General features: G+C 38.3%; 2 protein-coding genes across 3 annotated transcripts; one reads left to right on the forward strand and one right to left on the reverse strand.

Moving 5' to 3' along the window:
- The first annotated feature begins 992 nt into the window (after nucleotides 1-992).
- On the forward strand, nucleotides 993-4,948 carry LOC126591412 (protein METABOLIC NETWORK MODULATOR 1-like). 2 transcript variants are annotated; one of them, XM_050257089.1, is made up of 4 exons: nucleotides 993-1,178; nucleotides 1,682-1,741; nucleotides 3,302-4,531; nucleotides 4,657-4,948. In XM_050257089.1, exons 3-4 carry the CDS (start codon nucleotides 3,353-3,355, stop codon nucleotides 4,726-4,728), a joined length of 1,251 nt encoding a protein of 416 aa, XP_050113046.1. In that variant the 5' UTR covers nucleotides 993-1,178; nucleotides 1,682-1,741; nucleotides 3,302-3,352; the 3' UTR covers nucleotides 4,729-4,948. The 2 variants fall into 2 exon arrangements, with proteins under 2 accessions (XP_050113046.1, XP_050113045.1); XM_050257088.1 differs by lacking the exon at nucleotides 1,682-1,741.
- Nucleotides 4,949-6,707: 1,759 nt separating this feature from the next.
- LOC126590378 (NAC domain-containing protein 30-like) lies at nucleotides 6,708-8,119 on the reverse strand. The gene is made up of 4 exons (XM_050255848.1): nucleotides 7,770-8,119; nucleotides 7,415-7,607; nucleotides 7,182-7,356; nucleotides 6,708-7,096 (listed from the first exon to the last, which is right to left on the reverse strand). Exons 1-4 carry the CDS (start codon nucleotides 8,117-8,119, stop codon nucleotides 6,708-6,710), a joined length of 1,107 nt encoding a protein of 368 aa, XP_050111805.1.
- Between the last annotated feature and the right edge of the window lie 12,310 nt (nucleotides 8,120-20,429).

The raw sequence follows: 20,429 nt of genomic DNA on the forward strand, positions 1-20,429 counted from the left end.
AGGTTTATCTAGGTTCAAAGATTCTTTCCTATTTTTCTGGTCATTTATGTCGGAAAAATAGGTTCGTGTTGATGCGACAACTTGTGATTTAATGGTTAACTTTTGATCATTTAAAGTAAAACATTTAACGTTACTCGTCTATTTTAAGAATGTTAACATTAGATGTTCACCATTTTCTTGGTTAATGCTTTTTTGGATCTTCTTGATATTGATGTAAAAGATGAACGCTAATAACTCGTAGAAGGTAAGCGTTAATGATGCGTTGAAGGTGAGCGTCACATTCCTTGGGGCCTTGAATGTTTTGTGCACAAGGGACCATGTGGGTCCTTCCAAACTTTATAGAAAGCGAATCGGTTTTAGTCGGACTTTGTTAAGTTCTAAGACAAATTCTTTAAATTGTTGCTAGTACATATTCAATCGTGGCACGGTTGGGCACTCAGTCAGCTTCTAACCTAATTCTTATGACTAGTTTTTTTAAACCTTTTAGTTATATGGTCTTAATAATCAATTTGGCATGCTCCTTAATGATAACATTTATAGATTCAATATGGATGTCATAGGTGACACACAATTACTAGCCTCTCTAGATGTGTTCGAATATACATTTCATACTTAAACATATATTTGAATTACGATAAATGAATCTCATTGAACTATTATGGTTAGAATGAAAATGTGAAATTAGGAGAGTACAAGATAAGTGACCAAACTATATGCTAATGTGAGCTAAATCTTGTCCATTTAAATTTTTCTTAGCAAATTTATCTCGATTCAACAGTTTTAATCGAATTCAAATTTAAATTCAGATCTTTATAAGCATCACATTATCTTTGTGAAAGAAAGAGAGAATTAGGGAGGATAAGAACAAGTAACAACCCACTTTTATGTGTCACCGCACTGTTACATCGTACAATGTAACATATCATACCTGTCAACTTTCCATCCTCCCACGGTAATTAATTAATTAATTAATAATATAATTTCAGCATCGAAAGTGAACCAAACAACCACATTTTCTCCGAACTCAATTTTTGTGTTTCTCTAGAATCTTAGTTTCCCCACCTCGTCCCTTCCGCCCCATACAAAACAAAACCCAAAGCCTAAAAATTCCCAGATAGCGTCAACCATTGAAGCTTTTGGTTCTCCGCTCGACGACGTCGTTGCAACACTTGGAAAAGGTACTGCCAGTTTCTTCCCCAGCCTCTCTCAATCCCCTACCTCAGCTTTCTTTGTTTGTTTGTTTTTTTTTTTACTTGGGTTCACTTAAATGTAATCAAAGCTCAAAACTTTTCCTTGGGTTTAATAGCAAAGTTAATATCCAAGTTTTGTTGGGTATCAAGTAAAAAATAAAGATAAAAATTTTAATTTGGTTTATCTATATTCTAAGTTGCTATTATGCTCAAATTTGACCTGAAAAAAAGAAGAAAAGAAAACAGATAAAGCAGAATAAATACGAAAGTGTGGTTGTTCAGGTGAGTGAGTGGAGTTATTTGCTTTTGTTGACCCCATTTGTGAAAAAGTTAGGAAATATTTATAACATTTCTCGGCAACCAGGTGGAATATTAGCTCTTTTTATAAATAAAATAAAATAAAATATTTATGATTTTTTTTGGTTGAATCTTCAGTATTATTTTGAAATTACCATCTGTATTCAGTTCGGACTTGTTGCTGAAATTTGAAGGTGAATAATAAGGATCGAAAAGCTTCTGTTGCCTGGATTTTATTTTGTCTGTTGCTTCAGGTGTGTCTATTTTTTTGTGGTACCTGGATTTCAATTTTAAGTTGAGTCACTTGTATAAAATCAATGTCGATATAATTATTCATTTTGGTTCACTAGCATCTGTTGTGGCTTATATTTGCCTCTGCCAATTTCTTTTGCTGTCTTTCTGATGACATTTTGCAATCATGCTTATCCATTGATGTTTTTTGTTGATTCTAAAGCAATCATTTTTCAGTTATTAGGAATCGGGTTTGTCCGAAAATCATAATTGGCGAATGGTTTTGTTTGTCGCTTGACTTGGAGCACCGGAAGCTAGCGGCTAGCCTGTTCTATATAAGGGTATTAAATACATAACTTATGAGGGACAAACAATTGAGGTTAAACCAAGCTATGAGAATTTTGAGACTAGGGAACGTAAGAACTAGAGAAGTAGTTCATGACGGGATGTTGAGATGGTGGGTGCACAAGGGTTTTCTTTGTGTTTGTGTTTGTGTTTGAGTTGTACGATTAACTCAACTGTCTCTTATACTATTTATACTGGGTGAAAGAATAAATATTTTGGTGTATTTAGAGTCTAGACAAGAATTTTACAAAGCACTTGCTCGTAACATTTTCTTTCTCGTTCGTGTAATTACTTCTGTTGTGAATAGCAAAATGGTGATTCTTTTGTATCTAAGTTTGCAGTTGTACGTACGTCCTAACAAGTGGTGTCAGAGTTGGTTCCTAGAGTTTCAGATTACTTTCTTATTCACCATTTGGTCGAGAAGTGTAGTCGTGTAGAGATAGACAAAACTAAGTAGTGAGTCAAACACACATTTGTATTTGGTGTCCAAGCTCTGCTTGTCCAAAAACTCACAAAACTTAATAAGGAAAGTAAATCAAACACGACGTGAAAAAGGATAGAAGGGGGTGGACTTTCTCTTGGTTTTGGAAGAGTGGACCCAGCGGGAGTCCCACAACAAGCTATGAGCCCTGTGGTAGAGTGCGTCTCTGATAATTGTGTACTCAAAAGAAGAAATCAACCCATGAAAATAACTCTTTATCGATGATTTCCTTATAAAAGTTCCCTTTCTCTTCGTTTTTCCTTTTCAGTTAGAATTTCTTATTGGGTTAATGTTACTTGCATGTAATGCACTATTACATACTAAGTGGATTTTTCATTTATTATCCAGCATCTTTTGTAAACGTTTGCTTCCTTTTTGCTTTGGAAGTTTACTATATTTTCAGAATCACGATTATTTAAATTATGGAATTTACATGTGGCTAAGTTTTAGCTTCTGTAGCTCAAGAATACTCAATAGATTCATTGCCTAATTTAGAAGAGAAATATAGATCCTTTTCTTAATGTTTTTTGTTTTCGTTAATATTGTTTGATATGGTAAAATTTTAAGCTATTAGCAGCTGGCTTGTAGCTTGTGGAGGTTAGCTTACTTAAGTGTTCAACTTAATAATTTTGAGGACTCTGAAAGTCTTGGTGCATATGAATATGATTTCAGATTGAATCCAATATATCATTGACATGTAATTTAAATATCATGTTCCATATCAATTCTCTCATTTAAACTCTTCGTCTTGCTGTAGGGTGGGAAAATTTCGGGGAAGAGGACGAGAGTTTGGTAAAAGTGCCTGAAGATGAGCCAATCGGATCAAGGGAACACCCCTGATGGCTCGTCAAGTATCCCCATGAAGCGAAAACGTGGCCGTCCACGGAAATATCCCAAACTAGATCTGAAAGAGAATGCTCATGTGAGAAATGCTCCAAATCTGAACTCGGGGGAAAATGCTGGTACTGGTTTTCCTTCTGCTCCTCCTGGATTTCTAGGGAGGAATGGATACCAGCCCCATCATGGAGCTCCCAGTAATGGTGCAGCTGATGTCATGGTCGGAACAGTAGTTTCAGGTGTCATTGATGCAACATTTGATGGAGGATATCTACTTAGTGTTAGGGTTGGCAACTCTGCCACCACTATGAGGGGTGTTATCTTCAAGCCTGGACATTACGTTCCTGTTTCAGCAGAGAATGACGTGGCCCCAGATGTTCAAATGATAAGGCGAAATGTGATTCCAATTCCAGCTGAGATCTCTCATTTCCATGGTTCGAGTCCTCGTTCTAGAGATGCCATTCGGTCTGTTAATCATGTAGCATCAAAACGCAAACATATGGTTCCAGTGGCACCCCAAACTGCTAGCCCACTACTGTCCAGAGGCAACTTGTTGCCTGTTATACTGCAACCTCGAAATTTATCTGAAGGGGTACCACTCACTGGTTTATCAAATTCTGTTGCACCAGGTGCTCCTCCTACCAATGCTCCAATACGCACCATCCGGGTGCCACTCACCAATGAAGTTGTAAACCAATCTTCAGATCTGGCAACTTCAAAAGTTAAGCAGGTTCCATCAGTTCCTCCATCAAATGGGTCGATATCTACCAACCAGATTCCAAGGGTTGGAAATCAATCATTGGTCTTCGAAGGTGGACAAAATGAGAATGGTACTTGTAATCAACCATCAACAGAGACGCTGAAGGCAGAAGCCAAATCACCGAGACTCCCAAATATACCTTTTGAAAAATTGGTTACCGAGGTAGTTAAGAGGATTGATACACCCTCACAAGCCCCTGCACATGCCCCCTCACATTCAACTGAGATGAACATTGAGGGTAGCAAGTCAACTGGCAGTGAGCTGGAGAACGATATGGAACAGCCTTTAGTTATTGAGCCTCTGCAATCCATACAGCCTAAAGACTACTCTATACCACATTCAAAACCACCGGAGGACGATAGAAATGGAAAAATGTCTGAGCTGTTGCAGGTAAAAGGACTCGTCTATTACACATCTGCTTTAGCAATAGTAGTTAACTTAAAATGTCTGAAGATATACACTGATTCTAAACATCTCAACAAGTTTCTTTTTCTTTTGGCTGGAAAATCAACCAGGTTTTGCAGGAAAGCATGAGGGAAAGCGAGTCAACCACAGATTCGAGAGCGAAGATGGATGAACCAAGCTAGACTGTGCTCGGAAATGAAGTATCCGATGTTTCAAGAAAACCTTCCGAGGCATGAAATGTTTAATTTTATGGTTGCCACCTTGTATGGATATTGTGTACATGCTTTGGTGATGGACATCAGGTCTTTGCATGATGTGGTAATCATACCTGTATGCGGAGTGATTGTGTTTTTAAACAAAGGATGTTGGATATTAAGTACATAGAAGGTTGTTTTCTTAAAATAGTTGCAGTAGAAGATTTGTCTTTACCCGTTTTGTAGTTTATTTGAGAGTTATAACTTCTTGGATATGTTTACTTACCTGCTCTAGTACTGTCAAATTTCCCCAAGACATAGGGAAAAAAAGTCAACAGGCTTGGAACAAAAGTTGTATGGTGCTTTGGAATATAAAGATATTTTGGTTTTTTTAACTGTTAGATCTTGTTTTTTGTGTTTTAAACAAAAATTTAACGGTTAAAGAATTCGGAGTATGAGATACATTGGAGCACTACAGAACATTCTGGGTTGGAAAACACAAGGTTAAAATTCAAACCATCAGACAAGATCAATAATCCCGGACATGATTGAAAGCTAAACAACTTAAAAAGGGGACAAGGAAACCTGGGATTTCTCAACATACGGTTGTTCCTCTCCTTCCAAATAAAGGACTTCAGAGCATTTATCATGGAAGTTTGTCAGTTTATATTATATTTTGTCTGGTTTATGGTCATTCATACCCTGGAGAAGGATAGCTGCTTGGTAGTATTCAGTACTCTTTCCTTTTTCTTTTAACAAACAATACAATATTTACAAGGGATGTGATATTCACACCATTTTTTACTTCTATCACACCCTTTTAATTGTCGGTCGTCGGATCGGATGAATTGAAGAAGATCAAAGGACAGAGATTAACAGGGGATGTGGGAGAAGTAAAAAAGATGTGTGGATAGCACACCCCTATTTACAACTATTCCAATCGACTGCTGGCCCACATAAAACAATCCATTGCTGACCCACGCATAACAATCCACAATGAGTCAATTTAGTATCAAAGTCAGTTTTCTCTGTATTCGTGAGTCAAATTTGAGATCTGTAATTAAGTAAAGATCGAGTGTTGGTAAATCAAGTGACCATGTGCAATTATATGATGGTACTATTTAGAAGTGAGCAATTGTACGAGTACCACTATGTAATTTCCATTATCAGGACCAAATAGATAAACAATGCTACACGGTCCTAGATGTTTACCATTTTTTGGCCAATCGACATGGTACTATATATGTAATTGAACTTTACAACATAATTGGTAAATATTAGTAAGTTTTTACCAACTAATTTGCCAGTTTTTGGCTAATCAACATGGTACTATATATGTAATTGAACTTTACAACATAATTGTGTAAAGATCAGTGAGTTTTTACCGACTAGCATTATTTGACTAGTGATACTTCTCTTTTCAATGTTAAAACTTAAAAGAGATCCAAAGAATTCCCTTAACTTAATTGTGTTCTTTTCTGGGGCAATAACGACCGTTGCCACGCCGATTACATTATCCTGGCTACTTGGTAATCCAACTCGGACATACAAAATTCACCTTCAAAAATTGGTGCCGTTTTGTTCCATGAGCCTTTAACCTATGTCTAACCAATAACCCAACCCTCAGATTATGGTTCCCAGGTTTATATAACATATTATATATATATACATCTAAACATGCACCACCAGACATTTTCAATGAAACAAAGACATGAAGCAGATTTGACAAAAACAAGATTGCATGCAAGCATACATATATAGAAAGTGGAAAAAAAAACCGAAGAGTGCAATATATATAATGGGATATTGATCGATTACGTACAAATTAAATGTAGTATATCAAGTAAGAACACTATTACATTAGATCAAAAACCGTAGTGTAAACAATATGATCGATGATACTGGTCAAATGAAAAATCTACAATTTACAACAACATAATCAAACAAGTACAACAGGTTGATCCACATTAATTGTTCCAAAGGTCGTCCAAGTCTATCATGATGTCACCAGGGGTGTAGTCAAAAGTAAGAGGGGGAAGTTGATCCTTATCCATGATATGATGATTATGATCAAGATCGGATGGACTAGCTAGTGAAGAAGCCACGGTGGCATCGGCAACAACGTAGTGTGGCTGGTGGTCTTGTGTAACGAAATAGTGTGGTTGATTAGCGAACCCAGTAGTAGCAGTCTGCGGCGGATCATACTGAGAGGAAACAATACCACTACTTGGGTCTTGTGTACTGGAGTAGTAGTACTGTGTCAAGTCCGTCATAACATTACTCACCAAACCATTGTGCTGAAGATAGCCTTCTTGGCTAGATATTGACATACCTAGTGAAGAGGCCATAGCTGGGTCTACGACAAAATTTAGCTCAGGGAGACATACGTAAGTATCTGGCATCGCCATCATAGTAGTATTGTGGCAAGTCTGTTACATTACTCTGCACTTGTTGCTCTTGATTGTCTGGCCCAGCCATAGCCAGTGATGAGTAAGCCACAGTTGGGTCTTGCGTAACAAAGTAGTGTTGCTGCTCAGCAAGCCTAGTTGGCAAGTTTGTAACGTTGAGAGGATCACTAGTAGCAGTCGCGTGCTCCTGCTGCTGCGGAATATCATACTGATTAATAACCTCAGAGTCACAATAGTAAGTAATGTGGCTGATCCACATTAGTCACACTAATACTACTACTAGTACTAGTTGCATTAATACTAGTCTGCTCCTGCTGCTGCTGATTGTAGTGATCGCTATTAACCTCAGAAGACATGGGAGTAGCATAAGATTCATCAATATTCTCTGATTGCATCCGAATCCTTTTGCGCTGGGATTGTACTACTCCAGTCTCCTCGTGATCATCCGCCTTTCTCTTTCTGTCAAAGTTCTTTCAAACCCGGCAGACTACATATTCGGCATCATTCGGACGACTACTTGGACTTGATTTAATGCGCATGACCTGTTTAGGGTAAAGGCTGAACTCGTGAATAATCCAGCAACCGCTTTCTTGAGGATACTTAGTATTCTTGTATTGATACCTTTTAAAGAAACCTATCGTCTCCTTAGTCTTGGGATCTTTGACTTTGGCCCCTGCGGTCTCGCCCTTCCATGTCCCAGACCCTATGGTGCGAGCCACTCGGGAACCCGTACCCTTGGCCGGCTTCAGCTTGGTGAAGAAATAAAGGTCTTCATCCTTTTCTAAATTCTGTTCGCCATTGTTATTCCATATATCTCTTGCCTCCATGCTACCATAAGGATCGATCTCAGGAATAACATTCTCAACCCTAAAAGGTGTGCCACGAACCTTGTTATACAGATAGTATCCGACTAACTCCTCGTCTCTTGGATGACACTTGTAACCCACGGGAAAGGTATCAGAATGTGCCATAGATTAGGTAAGGTAGATATAGCTAGGTTTTCCTTCGACTTTCTTGACAAGATGGAATATTTCTTGTGAGACAGATGGTACGACGTACGTAGTAGGGTTTAATATGTGGAGGAGAAGAAAGTTTGATTGGGTTAGAGGGATTTCTTGGAGTAGTGAAGTGGGTTTAATGTGAGTGAGTTCTTTGCTTGCCCTCCAACATATAGATGTAGGGCACCGCCTCTCAATCATTTCCATTTAATTAGCATGCAATTTGATTCCGAGTAGATAGGGTTTCAAATTTTTGGTCGAAAAATCAGGGTTTTAATTATATATCAGAAATCTGTTTGGATTAGGAAAACTCAATATAGACTACTAATAATTCAGCTAATGTAACCCAAAAAAAAGAAATTAACTAAAACACCCACCTCATTTTTACTTTTGGAAATTAACACCTAGCTCAGCTCATTACCCCTACCGTACTTTAACCTAACGTTTGGATTAAAAAAGAAATTGACATTTCAAATTGTTGTGCGGAAAAAAAAAAAAAACTTGGGACCTCCAAGTCTCAAGTTTAAAATCTATTAAAATAGTTGTTATTTCTAAATTTTCATGAGGGAGCGAGGGTTTTTATTTTATTTGTTTTTTGTAATCTGAAAATTTTGATACAACTGCTTTCGAGTTTTTTGTTTCGAATGTTTGTCATGAGAAGAAGGGAGGAGGTGGAAAGACTAGGAACCGAGTGTATTTGAGAAGCATGTTGTTTCACTAATGATTATGCAAATTAGCAAGTTGTTGTGATTAATTTGATCAATCAACCACATAAAATTTTGCATTTTCCTAGCATTTCATCAAAAAAATTGGAACATGAAAATAGTGGTAAATTAAACTGAAAATAAAAAAAGCAAATTTAGGTTTAGTCAAGTTGGTTAGAGTTGTCTGCTCCAACATCTATATCCAAATTTGAATCTCTCTTCCCATAAATTTAGATGAATTTGGTATAATTACCTTATTAAATTTACAAGTGAGCAACACTTTTAAATCATAGGGTGGACACTTGGAATCGAAAACAGAAACACGAACCAAATCGAATTGAAGGTTCAGTTTTGCGGGTTTTGAAACGGTTGCGGTTTTGAAACCAAACCAGAGTTAGGAAAACAGTTTGGTTTCGGTTTTGGGTTTTCAAAACCGAACCGAAACCGAAACCGCACCATATATTAAATGTCATGTTTTAATTGGTTCTTTATTAGAGTCCATATATTTATAGTATAGACTCAACTATACAGTGTATGCCATAGTCCGGTAGCAATGTTTTTCACTTTAGTTTCGGACAATGATTTCACATAACTTGGTCTTAGCTGAACTATTGTATTCCCTTGCCCACACTCGATCAAAATGGGAAAAGAAGAGAAATGCAGCAGATAAATAACAAGAACAAGATAAGGAAAATGCGGTTCTAATTGAAAATCTAATCAGTAGTACTCCTAATTATCAAAGTATACAAGAAGAGCAATCAATTCTCTCAGTTCCGCTTAAACAACATAAGACCTTGACTCGCATAGCAAGCTCACATGTAAAAGCAAGCCCCCCTTTAGCATAAGACCTTGTGCTCGTCCTAAACAACGAGCACAAACCTGTAAAAGCAAACCCCCCTTTAGCTACCAGTTTTGGAATATGGTTGCTACCGTGACTGGAGAAAAAACGCACTCAACATTTTCCCTTCCTTCTAGGACCAAAACCAGAAGAACCAGACCGAAACCTCAAACCGAGAAGAAAAAAAGAATCTCAAAAACCGAACCGAAATCGTTTGAAACCGTACCGCAAAATGTTTCGGTTTTGGTTGTGATTTCACTCGAAACCGCACCGAACTGCACTACGCCCACCCCTATTAAATCATGTTATGCCATGCTTTGGGAAGAAAAGTTGGGTGTTGGATTGTTCATCCGCTATATGCGCTTTATCAATAATTTAGACAAAAAGACTAATCTTGGAACTTGAATGATAAATTTAAATCACCAGAATTAAAACATATAAGGGAATTAGACATCCAAAAGCTTAAAATTGTCAAACAGACTACATATAATATATAATGGATAAAATAAATCTTTTGGTGAAACATGAATTTATTACATACTATACTCATATGTCATAATACAAATGAAAGAAATGAAATATTTTCTGTATCCCACATATTTTGTTACATGTGTAATACTTACTTGAGTACCAGACACTTGAAAAAATTTCTCGATCACATGGTAATTGTACTAGTCAATGACAAAAATAAAGTTAAAGATAGAAACACGAGGGGAGGTGAAATTTCAAATCAAACGAATCAATACATTCATTGTTCGAATACTTTGCAAAGCATTCCATCGTCAATTATGAAGTTGAAGCAAAAACCATGAAACCCCCTCCCTTTTCGTACTAGAAAAGTTCATTTTTCACAAGATAATGTAAAAGTTCTCCGACTTTAAGGTAGACAAATAACACAACGAATGAATACAATTTGAAAGAATTTAAGGCTGAAATGGGACTTCAATGAGATGATTTTTTTTTTTTGGTGGGGACAGAAATGATAGAATTTCATTACCATAATCAACCACTTACAAGGATACTAGATGGGCACATATGCTCCAATGATCAATTTCTTGATTTGGAGGTAACAAGCACAAATTACAAATAATTTTAAACCCCTATATGGCCATCACACAAATTACACCACTAGAACGAGGAATCCCAAGATTAATATGTCCCATAGACAAGACGTGACACACCAAGCACCAAAACCCTCACCAAAACCATCGCAAGACAACGAGGCTACAAAATTGTAGAAGCGACACAAATCACTTGTTGAAGCAACACAGACCAATCATAAAAACTAAACTGAAAAAACAAAAGAACAAGTCGACATGTCCACAATGGAGATGCAGCTGCAATTTGGCAGTAGGCATGGGTAGCGGAAGCAGAGGCTCATGCAGGTGTGCGAGGCTAGCTGTAGCCGGGATAGACTCAGAGGGGCGGGGCAGAAAGGAATCCAGCCAGAGCCACCAAAGTCATCGGAACGCCACTACAATCCAAAAACTTGCATAAAACATGTTAGCACCAAGAGCCGCTAGAAATTCCTCTGATCGGTGTTAGTCGTAGTGTTGGAGAACAATTCAGAAATAAACAATATAATAGAAATAAACAGAACTTGAAATTCACAATTTTATTTCACAAAAAGTACTTGCTGTACAGAATGAAAAGTATACAATAAATACATAAATTAATATAAGAATATCAACAGTACTAACTTGATTACAGAAGGTAGAGGCTAGCATAAAAGCTATGTCCTTCGAACAGTAATTCCGTCCCACTCTTGTGCTTGTGGTTCTATAACGTCTGCTCAACCAGGATACAACTACCTAATCCTACAACTTGCACTGGATTATAGAATTCTAGCGAATTGCTTTGTGTGTTTACTATCTCTGGAAAGTTTGTACGGAAGAAAAGGAAGGAGAAAAGATGATTGATGATGAACTGAGGACTCCAGTTATATAGGCTCTTTCATACCTCTTCAAATACCTTTTGGATGTATATGAAGCTTTACAACTCTCTACAAAAGGTTGTATCTTTAATCAAAACGTTTTTAATTAATTTAATTAAAAACTTAATTCGAAATTAAAACTAATTGGTCAGATTAATTTTAATTCTTAGGCCCCAAGTGCTCCAAGGCCCAAGGCCCTTGTCTTGATTAATTAATATTAATTAATATTAATATTATGGTATAATCATCAAGCCCAATCCACAAAAATGGTGGCCCAAGCCTCAATTCCCATTCCATGTGGTCCAACACATAACTAATATTGTAGAAGACAAAACATATATAAAGGTACTTGGGAATCTTGTTTTCACCAATGTGGGACAAGAGTCTCAAAACTTCCAACAATACCCCACATTTTGAGACGACTATTTGGTCCTAGAGAAACTAAGATACGAGAGTAAACAATATATGTGACATACATCAGGAAATGTGTCTTTTGGACTTGAACCTACCTTAGTATATACTTATCGGATTTACTAGATGACGCAGTGAATATAAAATCTTGAACTGTTCATCTCTGCAGTAAACAAAGACAATAAGCAAAACATATGCCACACCAACACATCGCAAATTCATACGTTTGTGTTCATTTTGGTCCTGAACAAATCCTGGATTCATGAGAGCTTTAGAGAATGTAGCCATATAATTCTCATAAATGCGACCCCACATTTTCTCTCATATAGGTGATATTGATTAAGAATAGGCTGCTACTATTCCACTTGACTTACAAGTATCAATATCATTAAACTAATGTATCCTACACTCATCAACAGTCACCACACTTCTTCCATCATAGGAATGGGTATGTAAGTGTGTTTTTTCTTGAATCTAGCCAAACCAGTTTGCCTATTGAACCTAGACCATGGGATCTCCAATCAACTAGGTTAGGTTTCCATTTGGCAGTTTCATTTTACTCTATTGGCTTTAAACCTATTCCCCTCAATGTATGCTTAACTTGCTCTCTAGATAAGCCTTTAGTAAGCGGATCTGCAATATTATCTTTTGACTTGACATAGTCAATAGAAATTACACCACTAGAGAGCCATTGCTTTATTGTATTATGCCTTCGTCTAATTTGTCTAGACTTCCCATTGTATACACTATTTTTAGCTCGATATTGTGCAGCTAAACTATCATAGTGTATACATATTGCCGTTACAGGTTTAGGACAGATGGGAACATCTTCCAAAAAATCTCTTAGCCACTTAGCTTCTCCTCCAGCCATATCAAGAGCTATAAATTCTGATTTCATAGTTGATCGGGCTATGCATGTTTGTTTGGAAGATTTCCAAGATATTGCTGCTCCTCCCAAAGTAAATACATATCCACTTGTGGATTTCGTATCAGTACTATCCGATATCCAATTCGCATATGTAAATCCTTCGAGCACGGGAGGATACCTCGTATAATGCAATCCATAATTCATTGTATGCTTTAAGTATCTCAAAACTCGAATTAAAGCTTCCCAATGATCATGCCCAGGATTGCATGTATATCTACTCAGTCTACTCACGGAGTATGCTATATCAGGCCTTGTACAGTTGATAATGTACATAAGGCTTCCAATAACTTGTGAGTATTCACGTTGAGATATAGCATCACCTTTATTTTTCTTAAGTTTGTTATTGGCATCAAAAGGAGTAATTGCATCTTTACTTTCCAAATGACCATATTTCCTAAGTGTAGCTTCTATATAATGGGACTGAGTAAGAATATATCCTTCTTGGTTTCTTTTTATTTTTACACCAAGAATCACATCAGCTAGTCCAAGATCTTTCATATTGAAATTTGATTTCAATATCTTCTTAGTCCAATTTATTATCTCTTTGTTAGTTCCCATTATAAGCATATCATCTACATATAAACACAACATAACGCAAGCATTATTTTGAGTTTTTGTGTAGACACACTTATCACACTCATTGATCTTAAAACCGTGTGTGATCATAACATGGTCAAATTTTTCATGCCATTGCTTTGGAGCTTGTTTAAGCCCATATAGCGATTTCACAAGTTTACACACTTTGTGTTCTTTACCTTTAACTACAAACCCCTCGGGTTGTTCCATATATATTTCCTCATCCAAGTCTCCATTTAAGAACGCAGTCTTTACATCCATTTGATGTATTTCCATGTTATGGAGTGCAGCTATAGCAATCAATAGTCTTATTGAGGTAATTCTCGTTACAGGTGAGTATGTATCAAAGAAATCCAAACCATGTTTTTGACGGTATCCTTTAGCTACCAAACGAGCCTTATATTTGTCAATTGTACCATCTGGTTTTAATTTCTTCTTAAAGATCCATTTGTACCCAATTGGCTTATTGCCAGGGGGCAAATCGACTAATTCCCATGTATGATTTTGCATAATAGAATCTATCTCACTGTTAATTGCGTCCTTCCAAAATGGAGCTTCAGGAGTGGACATGGCCTCCTTGAATGATTGAGGTTCTGACAACGGGCTACAGTTCGACACGAAGAAGGATCTGCATATTGGTGAAGGCCAAAAAATGGCCTCAATCAATGAAAAATCCATGAAAATGGATATGGTTGTAGGAGACCAAGCTAACATATCAAAATCGATAACGGCTAAGATGGAGTTTATGGCTATTGTAGGCCAAACACCTACGCTGGGAGGGCTTGAACTCACACCTCATGTGGAGCCCGAAGGAGAAGAAAAGTACTCCTACACTCTTCCCCGTCACCACAAGCATGTCTTCCGTGCCTAGATCTCAATGGGGTCATAGCTTGGAGTGAAACATGAATAGCCTCCTCCTATGATTCCCAGGCTACTTGATATGGCAAATTTAAATGATGGGTTTGATTTGTCTACACTCAATTTTAAGAAGAGAAAAAAATTTGAGTGTTAAGAGAAAATAACACCTGGACAACCAAGGGGCTTCACCCAACTTGCCCGAATGGCTTTCCCTTGTGTTATCAGACTGGGCATTTTCTCTCGGTTCCTTTCTTTATCCTCGTCTCTCTTTTTCTCTTTTTCTTTCTTTTCCTTACTTTTTCTCTTTTCTCCTTTCTCTTTCTTCTCTTCTTTTCTTTTTCTTTTTCTCTCTTTCTTTTTGCCTTCTCGCCTGAAAGGCCTTTCTTTTGTTTGCTTGATTTTTTATTCCAATAAAAAACAAAACACAATAAAAAAACAAAAACAATAAAAAGCATAAAAAAAAATCTGGGTAACCTTTTTGACTTTGCCCGAGTGGGCATTTCTGTTGCTCGACAAGAGCTTGCTTTTTGTTGTTTTGATTTGCCCGACTTGGCCTTTTCTCTCTCTTTCTTTATGTTGCTCGAACAGGTTTATTTTGTGTTGTCTTGTTTTCAATTTGCATGGGCATTTCTTTGTGTTGCTCAACTGAGCTATATATGTATATATTTATGGAAAAGAAAAAAAACAAACTGTTAAGTAAATAAAGTAAGATCTGGGCAGTTAGCCCGAATGGACTATGTACAAGTTTACCCGACTTGGGCTTTCTTTTCCTTTGTTTTGTGTTGCCCGAGAGGGCTTTGTCCCTTTTGTTTTTCTTGTTTTGGTTGCCTGACAAATCTTCTTATAATTTGCTCTTTTTCCTTTTTTCTAGCCCGACAAGGCCTTTAATTTCCTTTTTCTGTTTGCCCAAAAGGGCTTTGTTTCTTTATGTGTTTCTTATGCTGTTACAAAGAAAAGACATAAAAATTAAAGTGCCAAAAAACCACAAAAAGACTTTGCTTTCTTGCTTTTGTCTTTCTTTCAAAGTCTGTGTTAAAAAAGTAGTAGCTTTCTTTTTTTTTTTTTCCTTCTTTTTATTATCTCTCTCTTTCTTTGTTTCTTTTTCAGTTTTCCAACCCGAACTGGGTTATTATGTAAGGTGTATACAAAAACAGAAAATATAAAGATCTGGACAGTTTGTGAGTAGCCATTTTTACCTTTCTTTCCACTTTTCTCTTGTCCAATGAATGTATTTAGCCCAAACCCTAAAATTTGAAATTGGAAAACAATCCAATGACTATATCTTCCACAAATATCACCCAAATTCATGGAATTAGAGGCTTCATAAAAGCCAAAATCATGGCTTTCATGTGAAAAATTCTATCAAAGAGCTTATTAATAGATATTCCAAGAAGAGCATGGGGTTATCTTGCTCGACTGGTGGTGCCCGATGGAACCATAATCATGCTTGGCGGGAATGGTGTCTTCCCTGCTGATTTTCACATCGTCACCAACAGACTTCGCATGCCTCCCCAACTCTCACCAGCACCTACGACCAAAGCTTGAGCTACTTCGGCAAATACCATTGACGGCTACAGCAAGAGCTTTTGATTTAGCTACTATTAATTATTGGGGACCAGCTTTCATGGGTGAGAAAGTAGTAAAATGGAGCTTCATTTAAATATGGATTCCCAAATCGATTTGAACATCGAAAGCTGGAGGAAGTTGGCAGAAAATGGATGTTGCAGTTTGCCCAACTAGGTCTCCTTTGCATTTACCCGACAATTTTTCACTCAAGTGTAGCTGGGGGGCTTATAAAAAGTCAAAGCCATGGCTTTTCTATTAAGGATCTTGTCACATAGCCTCCAAAGTCTCGACAGCTATTTCAGGAAGGACATGAAATTATGTTGTTATTGCCTGAGGGAGCTATGATCTTGCCCAATGTGAATGACATCTTCTCTGCTGCAGTGTTTTAGATTTTGTTAATCAGACGTGGGGCCCCATGTTTGATTTGGCAAACATATTTGAGGTGTTCTTGCCACAACTGCTGTAGGTTCAATGATGTGTTACCAAGCTGCTTACAAAGAGTTAAAAGCTTAAAGGAGATTGTGAAAATTGCACTGACTCCTCCAACAAACCTATCAATCGCTTCCTGACCCAAAGTTGCTTAAATGGTGGAGGACAAATTAAGCTACTGTGAGAAAGTTGCCATGCGTTATTGTTCCTCTAGCAATTTGAAGTTTCATGTGAAGAATAAGGTTGATGACCACCCCACGGTCTCCACTGCTTTCTGCTTCTGCTTTCCCATTGGCTTCATTGGTTGCAATTTGCAGCATTCAACCTGTCGATGCACAAAATCAGTGAGGACTTTGGTACAACAGAAAGTGTTAAGTTTGTGACCTTCGCTAGATTACTCCGGTCACTAGTGTGGATAAGTATGTAAATGGATGGAGACAGGGAAGCAAACACAAGATGTACGTAGTTCACCCAGATTGGTTACGTCCACGGGGTAGATGAGTTCTCATTAATTGTGAAGGGTTTACACAAGTACATAGGTTCAAGCTCTATTTTTGTGAGTATTAGTGAATGAATTAGTACAAATGACATTAGGAAATATTGTGAGATAATGATCTCTATTTATAAAAGAGAGTTTCTAGTTTCATTCTGACATTGACACATGTTGTGTTGTGATTGGCTTCTGATGTTGACATGTGTCGCACTATGATTGGCTTTTGATGTTGACACATGTCGCGATGTGATTGGCCTCCTGGTTGGAGGGAAACTCTTCTGGGTCCTTGACGGTATAACGTTGATCGGTGCTTAGTAGTTTTGAGATTGGTCAAGTATGGTACAAACAATGCTCCCCTAAGTTCCCGAGTGAGGGAAGCTCCTCGGTTGGGGACTTGTAAGATCCAAGCCATTGAGTAATCACAAAACTTCTAAGTACCGAAGTGTGGTATCATTTTCACTTGCCTTATCTATCTCATATGTAGATGTGGCATCTTCTCTGGAAGTACTTTTCCTCCATCCAGGGGTGGTATCTTTAACCGATGAAGATGCACAAGGTAATGTATCAATTTCACTTGAAGCTTACTTGTAGTTTCAGGGTTGGTCAAGTGCGATACAAACCCTATAGTAGGAGTCCCCCAAGTCGCCGAGCTAGGAGATTTGCCAAAGGAGGTAACAGACAAGGTAAACAATTAGACTTCCAAGCAAGCAACCTGGATCGGAGGTTCGACTTCGGCTTCCGGTTGATTGTTCTCCTTCTCCTTGTGTCGTAAACATCAACAAGGATAAGGAGAAGCAAATGGAGAAGAGATGATATGAGATACTTTTGATTTTGAAGAAGTAACTTTCCACAGGCTTATTCTTAAACTGGGCTAGAGGGTTTTTTGGTTTCCTCCAGAGTATAAGGCCGACTCAAGAATTTGAGGGTCAAAACAAGTCCATCAAATCTAGAGTACGTTCAACCCTGATGATATGGGATACTTTTGCTGTTGACAAAGTAGTGGATGTATCAGCACGTGTTCTGTTACACTTGTCTCCACATGCTTCCTTGTATCCTTCTCACTTGCCCTATATGTTCCTCAGGCAGATGTGGTATCTTCTCTAGAAGCATAAGATGTTGAAGATCAGTACTCGTGAGCAATGCCAGGTAAGTAATCAGGCAAGGGGTTCCAGGCAGTCAGTTCCTAACTGGAAGCTTGATTTCAAGTGCTGACTGAGTGCTCTCTTTCTCCTTGTCTTGCAGGTAAGAACAAGGCCAAAAGAAAAGATAGGCAAGAAGCATGATATGGGATACTCTTGCTTTTAACCCTGATGATATAAGATACTCTTGCTCTGGTGTGGCTTGTTTGCAGAGGTATTATCGGGAGGAAATGAAGCTGAGTATTTCGAGAGACTCTGCTGAGAGTGCCTTCTCGGATGTGAAGAAAAGTTGAGCATTTTTTTTATTTACAGGTCTACCTGGCTGTGGAAGATGGAGGTCGACATATATAGAAGTCTCCCTAACACCAAGTAGTAGTGCTATTCCTTTACCCTTCTTGGTCATAACAATGTAGTGGGAGCTGCAAGCTTCACGTGTTTTAACTTGTCAGAACACTTTGAAAAAGTGGTCTGTGGTATCTGGAAAGCTGATGTTGTGTGTGAAGATTGCAGACAAGCTTTATCCAAGGAAATCTGGCTCTCGAAGTTCGAAGAGCAGTACCTCTTTGGTTTTCAAACAAGTAATCTAGTCGGGGATCTGGCTCTCAAGATTCAGAGAACGGTGCCTTTTCAATTTTTGAGAAAACAATCCTGTTGGGAGTCTGACTCTTGAGATTCGGAGACCAATGTCTCTTCGATTTTTGAGAAAGTAATCCTGTTGGGAGTTTGGGTCTCAAGATTGGAGGGCGGTGTCTCTTCGATTTTTGAGCACGTAATCCTGTTGGGAGTCTGGCTCTCGAGATTCGGAGAGCGGTGCCTTTTTGATTTTTGAGAAAGCAATCTTGTTGGGAGTTTGACTCTTGAGATTCGGAGAGCAGTGTCTCTTCGATTTTTGAGAAAGTAATCTTGTTGGGAGTCTGACTCTTGAGATTCGGAGAGCAGTGTCTCTTCGATTTTTGAGAAAGCAATCTTGTTGGGAGTCTGACTCTTGAGATTCGGAGAGCAGTGTCTCTTCGATTTTTGAGAAAGTAATCCTGTTAGGAGTTTGGCTCTCGAGATTTGGAGGGCGGTGCCTTTTCGATTTTTGAGCACATAATCTTGTTGGGAGTCTGGCTGTCCAGATTCGGAGAACCGTGCCTCTTTGATTTTTGAGCAAGCAATCTTGTTGGGAGTGTTTTCTCGAATGTGAGTAAATTTTGGGCATTTTTGCCAGTCTGCCTTGCCACGGAGCACGGAGGTTGATACACATTGGGACTTTCTAGTTATCAAGCAGTGATGCTATTCCTTTACCCTTGTGGGTAATAGTAGGGTAGCTGGACCTTCAAAATTTATGTGTCTAAACTTTGTCAGAGATCTTTGGCAAAGTTATCTGTGGTACCTGAGGAGCTGATGTTACGTGTGGAAAGTGGTGCCTCTTCGGAATCCGGAGAGTGGTGCCTCTTCGATTTTTGAACCAACGACCCTGTTGCCCTTTCTTTTATAAGGGCACCAATTGTGTGCAAGAAGTACATTCAAAGAGTTATTTCTTGTAGAAATTTTCCCTTTACTTCAGAGATTTATTGCACCTCATTTCTCCTTCATCATTTCTGAGAATCTCTGGCCCATCTGACCGTGGTTTTGACTTGAACTTTGGTGAAGAGGCAGCCATGCCTTCTCAAGACAACATATGGCGCTCATCCTTCTTATCCCCTACTGGTTCTCTTACCGTTGGAGACTCTGTGATGAAGAATGATATGACCGATGCAATGGTGGCCAGGAACCCTCTCACTTTCAAAGATAACAGACTACTTTCCAAACGGTCTAATGAGTTGGCTTTTAAGGATTCTTTGGCTCTTAGTGTTCAGTGTGCAGGTTCTGTGTCTAATATGGCCCAACGCCTATTTGCTCGAACCTACCAAGTTGAATCATTGGCGGCTGAAGTGATAAGTCTCAAACAAGAGATCAGATGGCTCAAGCATGAGAATAAACAGTTGCACAGACAGTTACACAGGCTCGCACATGACTATGCTACAAACATGAAGAGGAAGCTCAACCAGCTGCAGGAATCTGATGGTCAGATTTTACTTGATCATCAGAGGTTTGTGCTTTTGTTCCAAAGACATTTATTGCCTTCGTCTTCTGGGGCTGTACCGCGTAATGAAGCTTGAAATGATCAACCTTCGGTGCCTCATCCTTCTGGGGTTCTGCCTAGTACTGAGGCTCCAAATAATCACCCTCTGGTGCCTCCTCTTTCTGGGGCTCTGCCGACTGCTGAGACTTCTCCTGAGCAACGTTTGTGAAGGCTCCCTCTTGTTTGTTTATTTTGATTTATGTATATGTACATATTTGTAACTTATCGGAGATATCAATAAACAAGCTTTGCTTCATTTCAACGTATTGTGTTAAATACACCAAGGCCTTCTTCACTAAGT

Source organism: Malus sylvestris, chromosome 11 (assembly GCF_916048215.2).
Source record: "Malus sylvestris chromosome 11, drMalSylv7.2, whole genome shotgun sequence".
In the NCBI taxonomy this organism is placed as follows: Eukaryota; Viridiplantae; Streptophyta; class Magnoliopsida; order Rosales; family Rosaceae; genus Malus; species Malus sylvestris.

Bases quoted from the DNA above. Each gene is read 5' to 3' on its own strand.
- LOC126591412 (XM_050257089.1), top strand. From the start codon at position 3,353: ATGAGCCAATCGGATCAAGGGAACACCCCTGATGGCTCGTCAAGTATC. The intron at 4,532-4,656 runs GTAAAAGGACTC...AAAATCAACCAG, and splicing joins AAATGTCTGAGCTGTTGCAG to GTTTTGCAGGAAAGCATGAG.
- LOC126590378 (XM_050255848.1), bottom strand. From the start codon at position 8,119: ATGGCACATTCTGATACCTTTCCCGTGGGTTACAAGTGTCATCCAAGA. The intron at 7,608-7,769 runs GTATCAATACAA...GAACTTTGACAG, and splicing joins ACGATAGGTTTCTTTAAAAG to AAAGAGAAAGGCGGATGATC. The intron at 7,357-7,414 runs GTGACTAATGTG...GTTATTAATCAG, and splicing joins GTACTAGTAGTAGTATTAGT to TATGATATTCCGCAGCAGCA.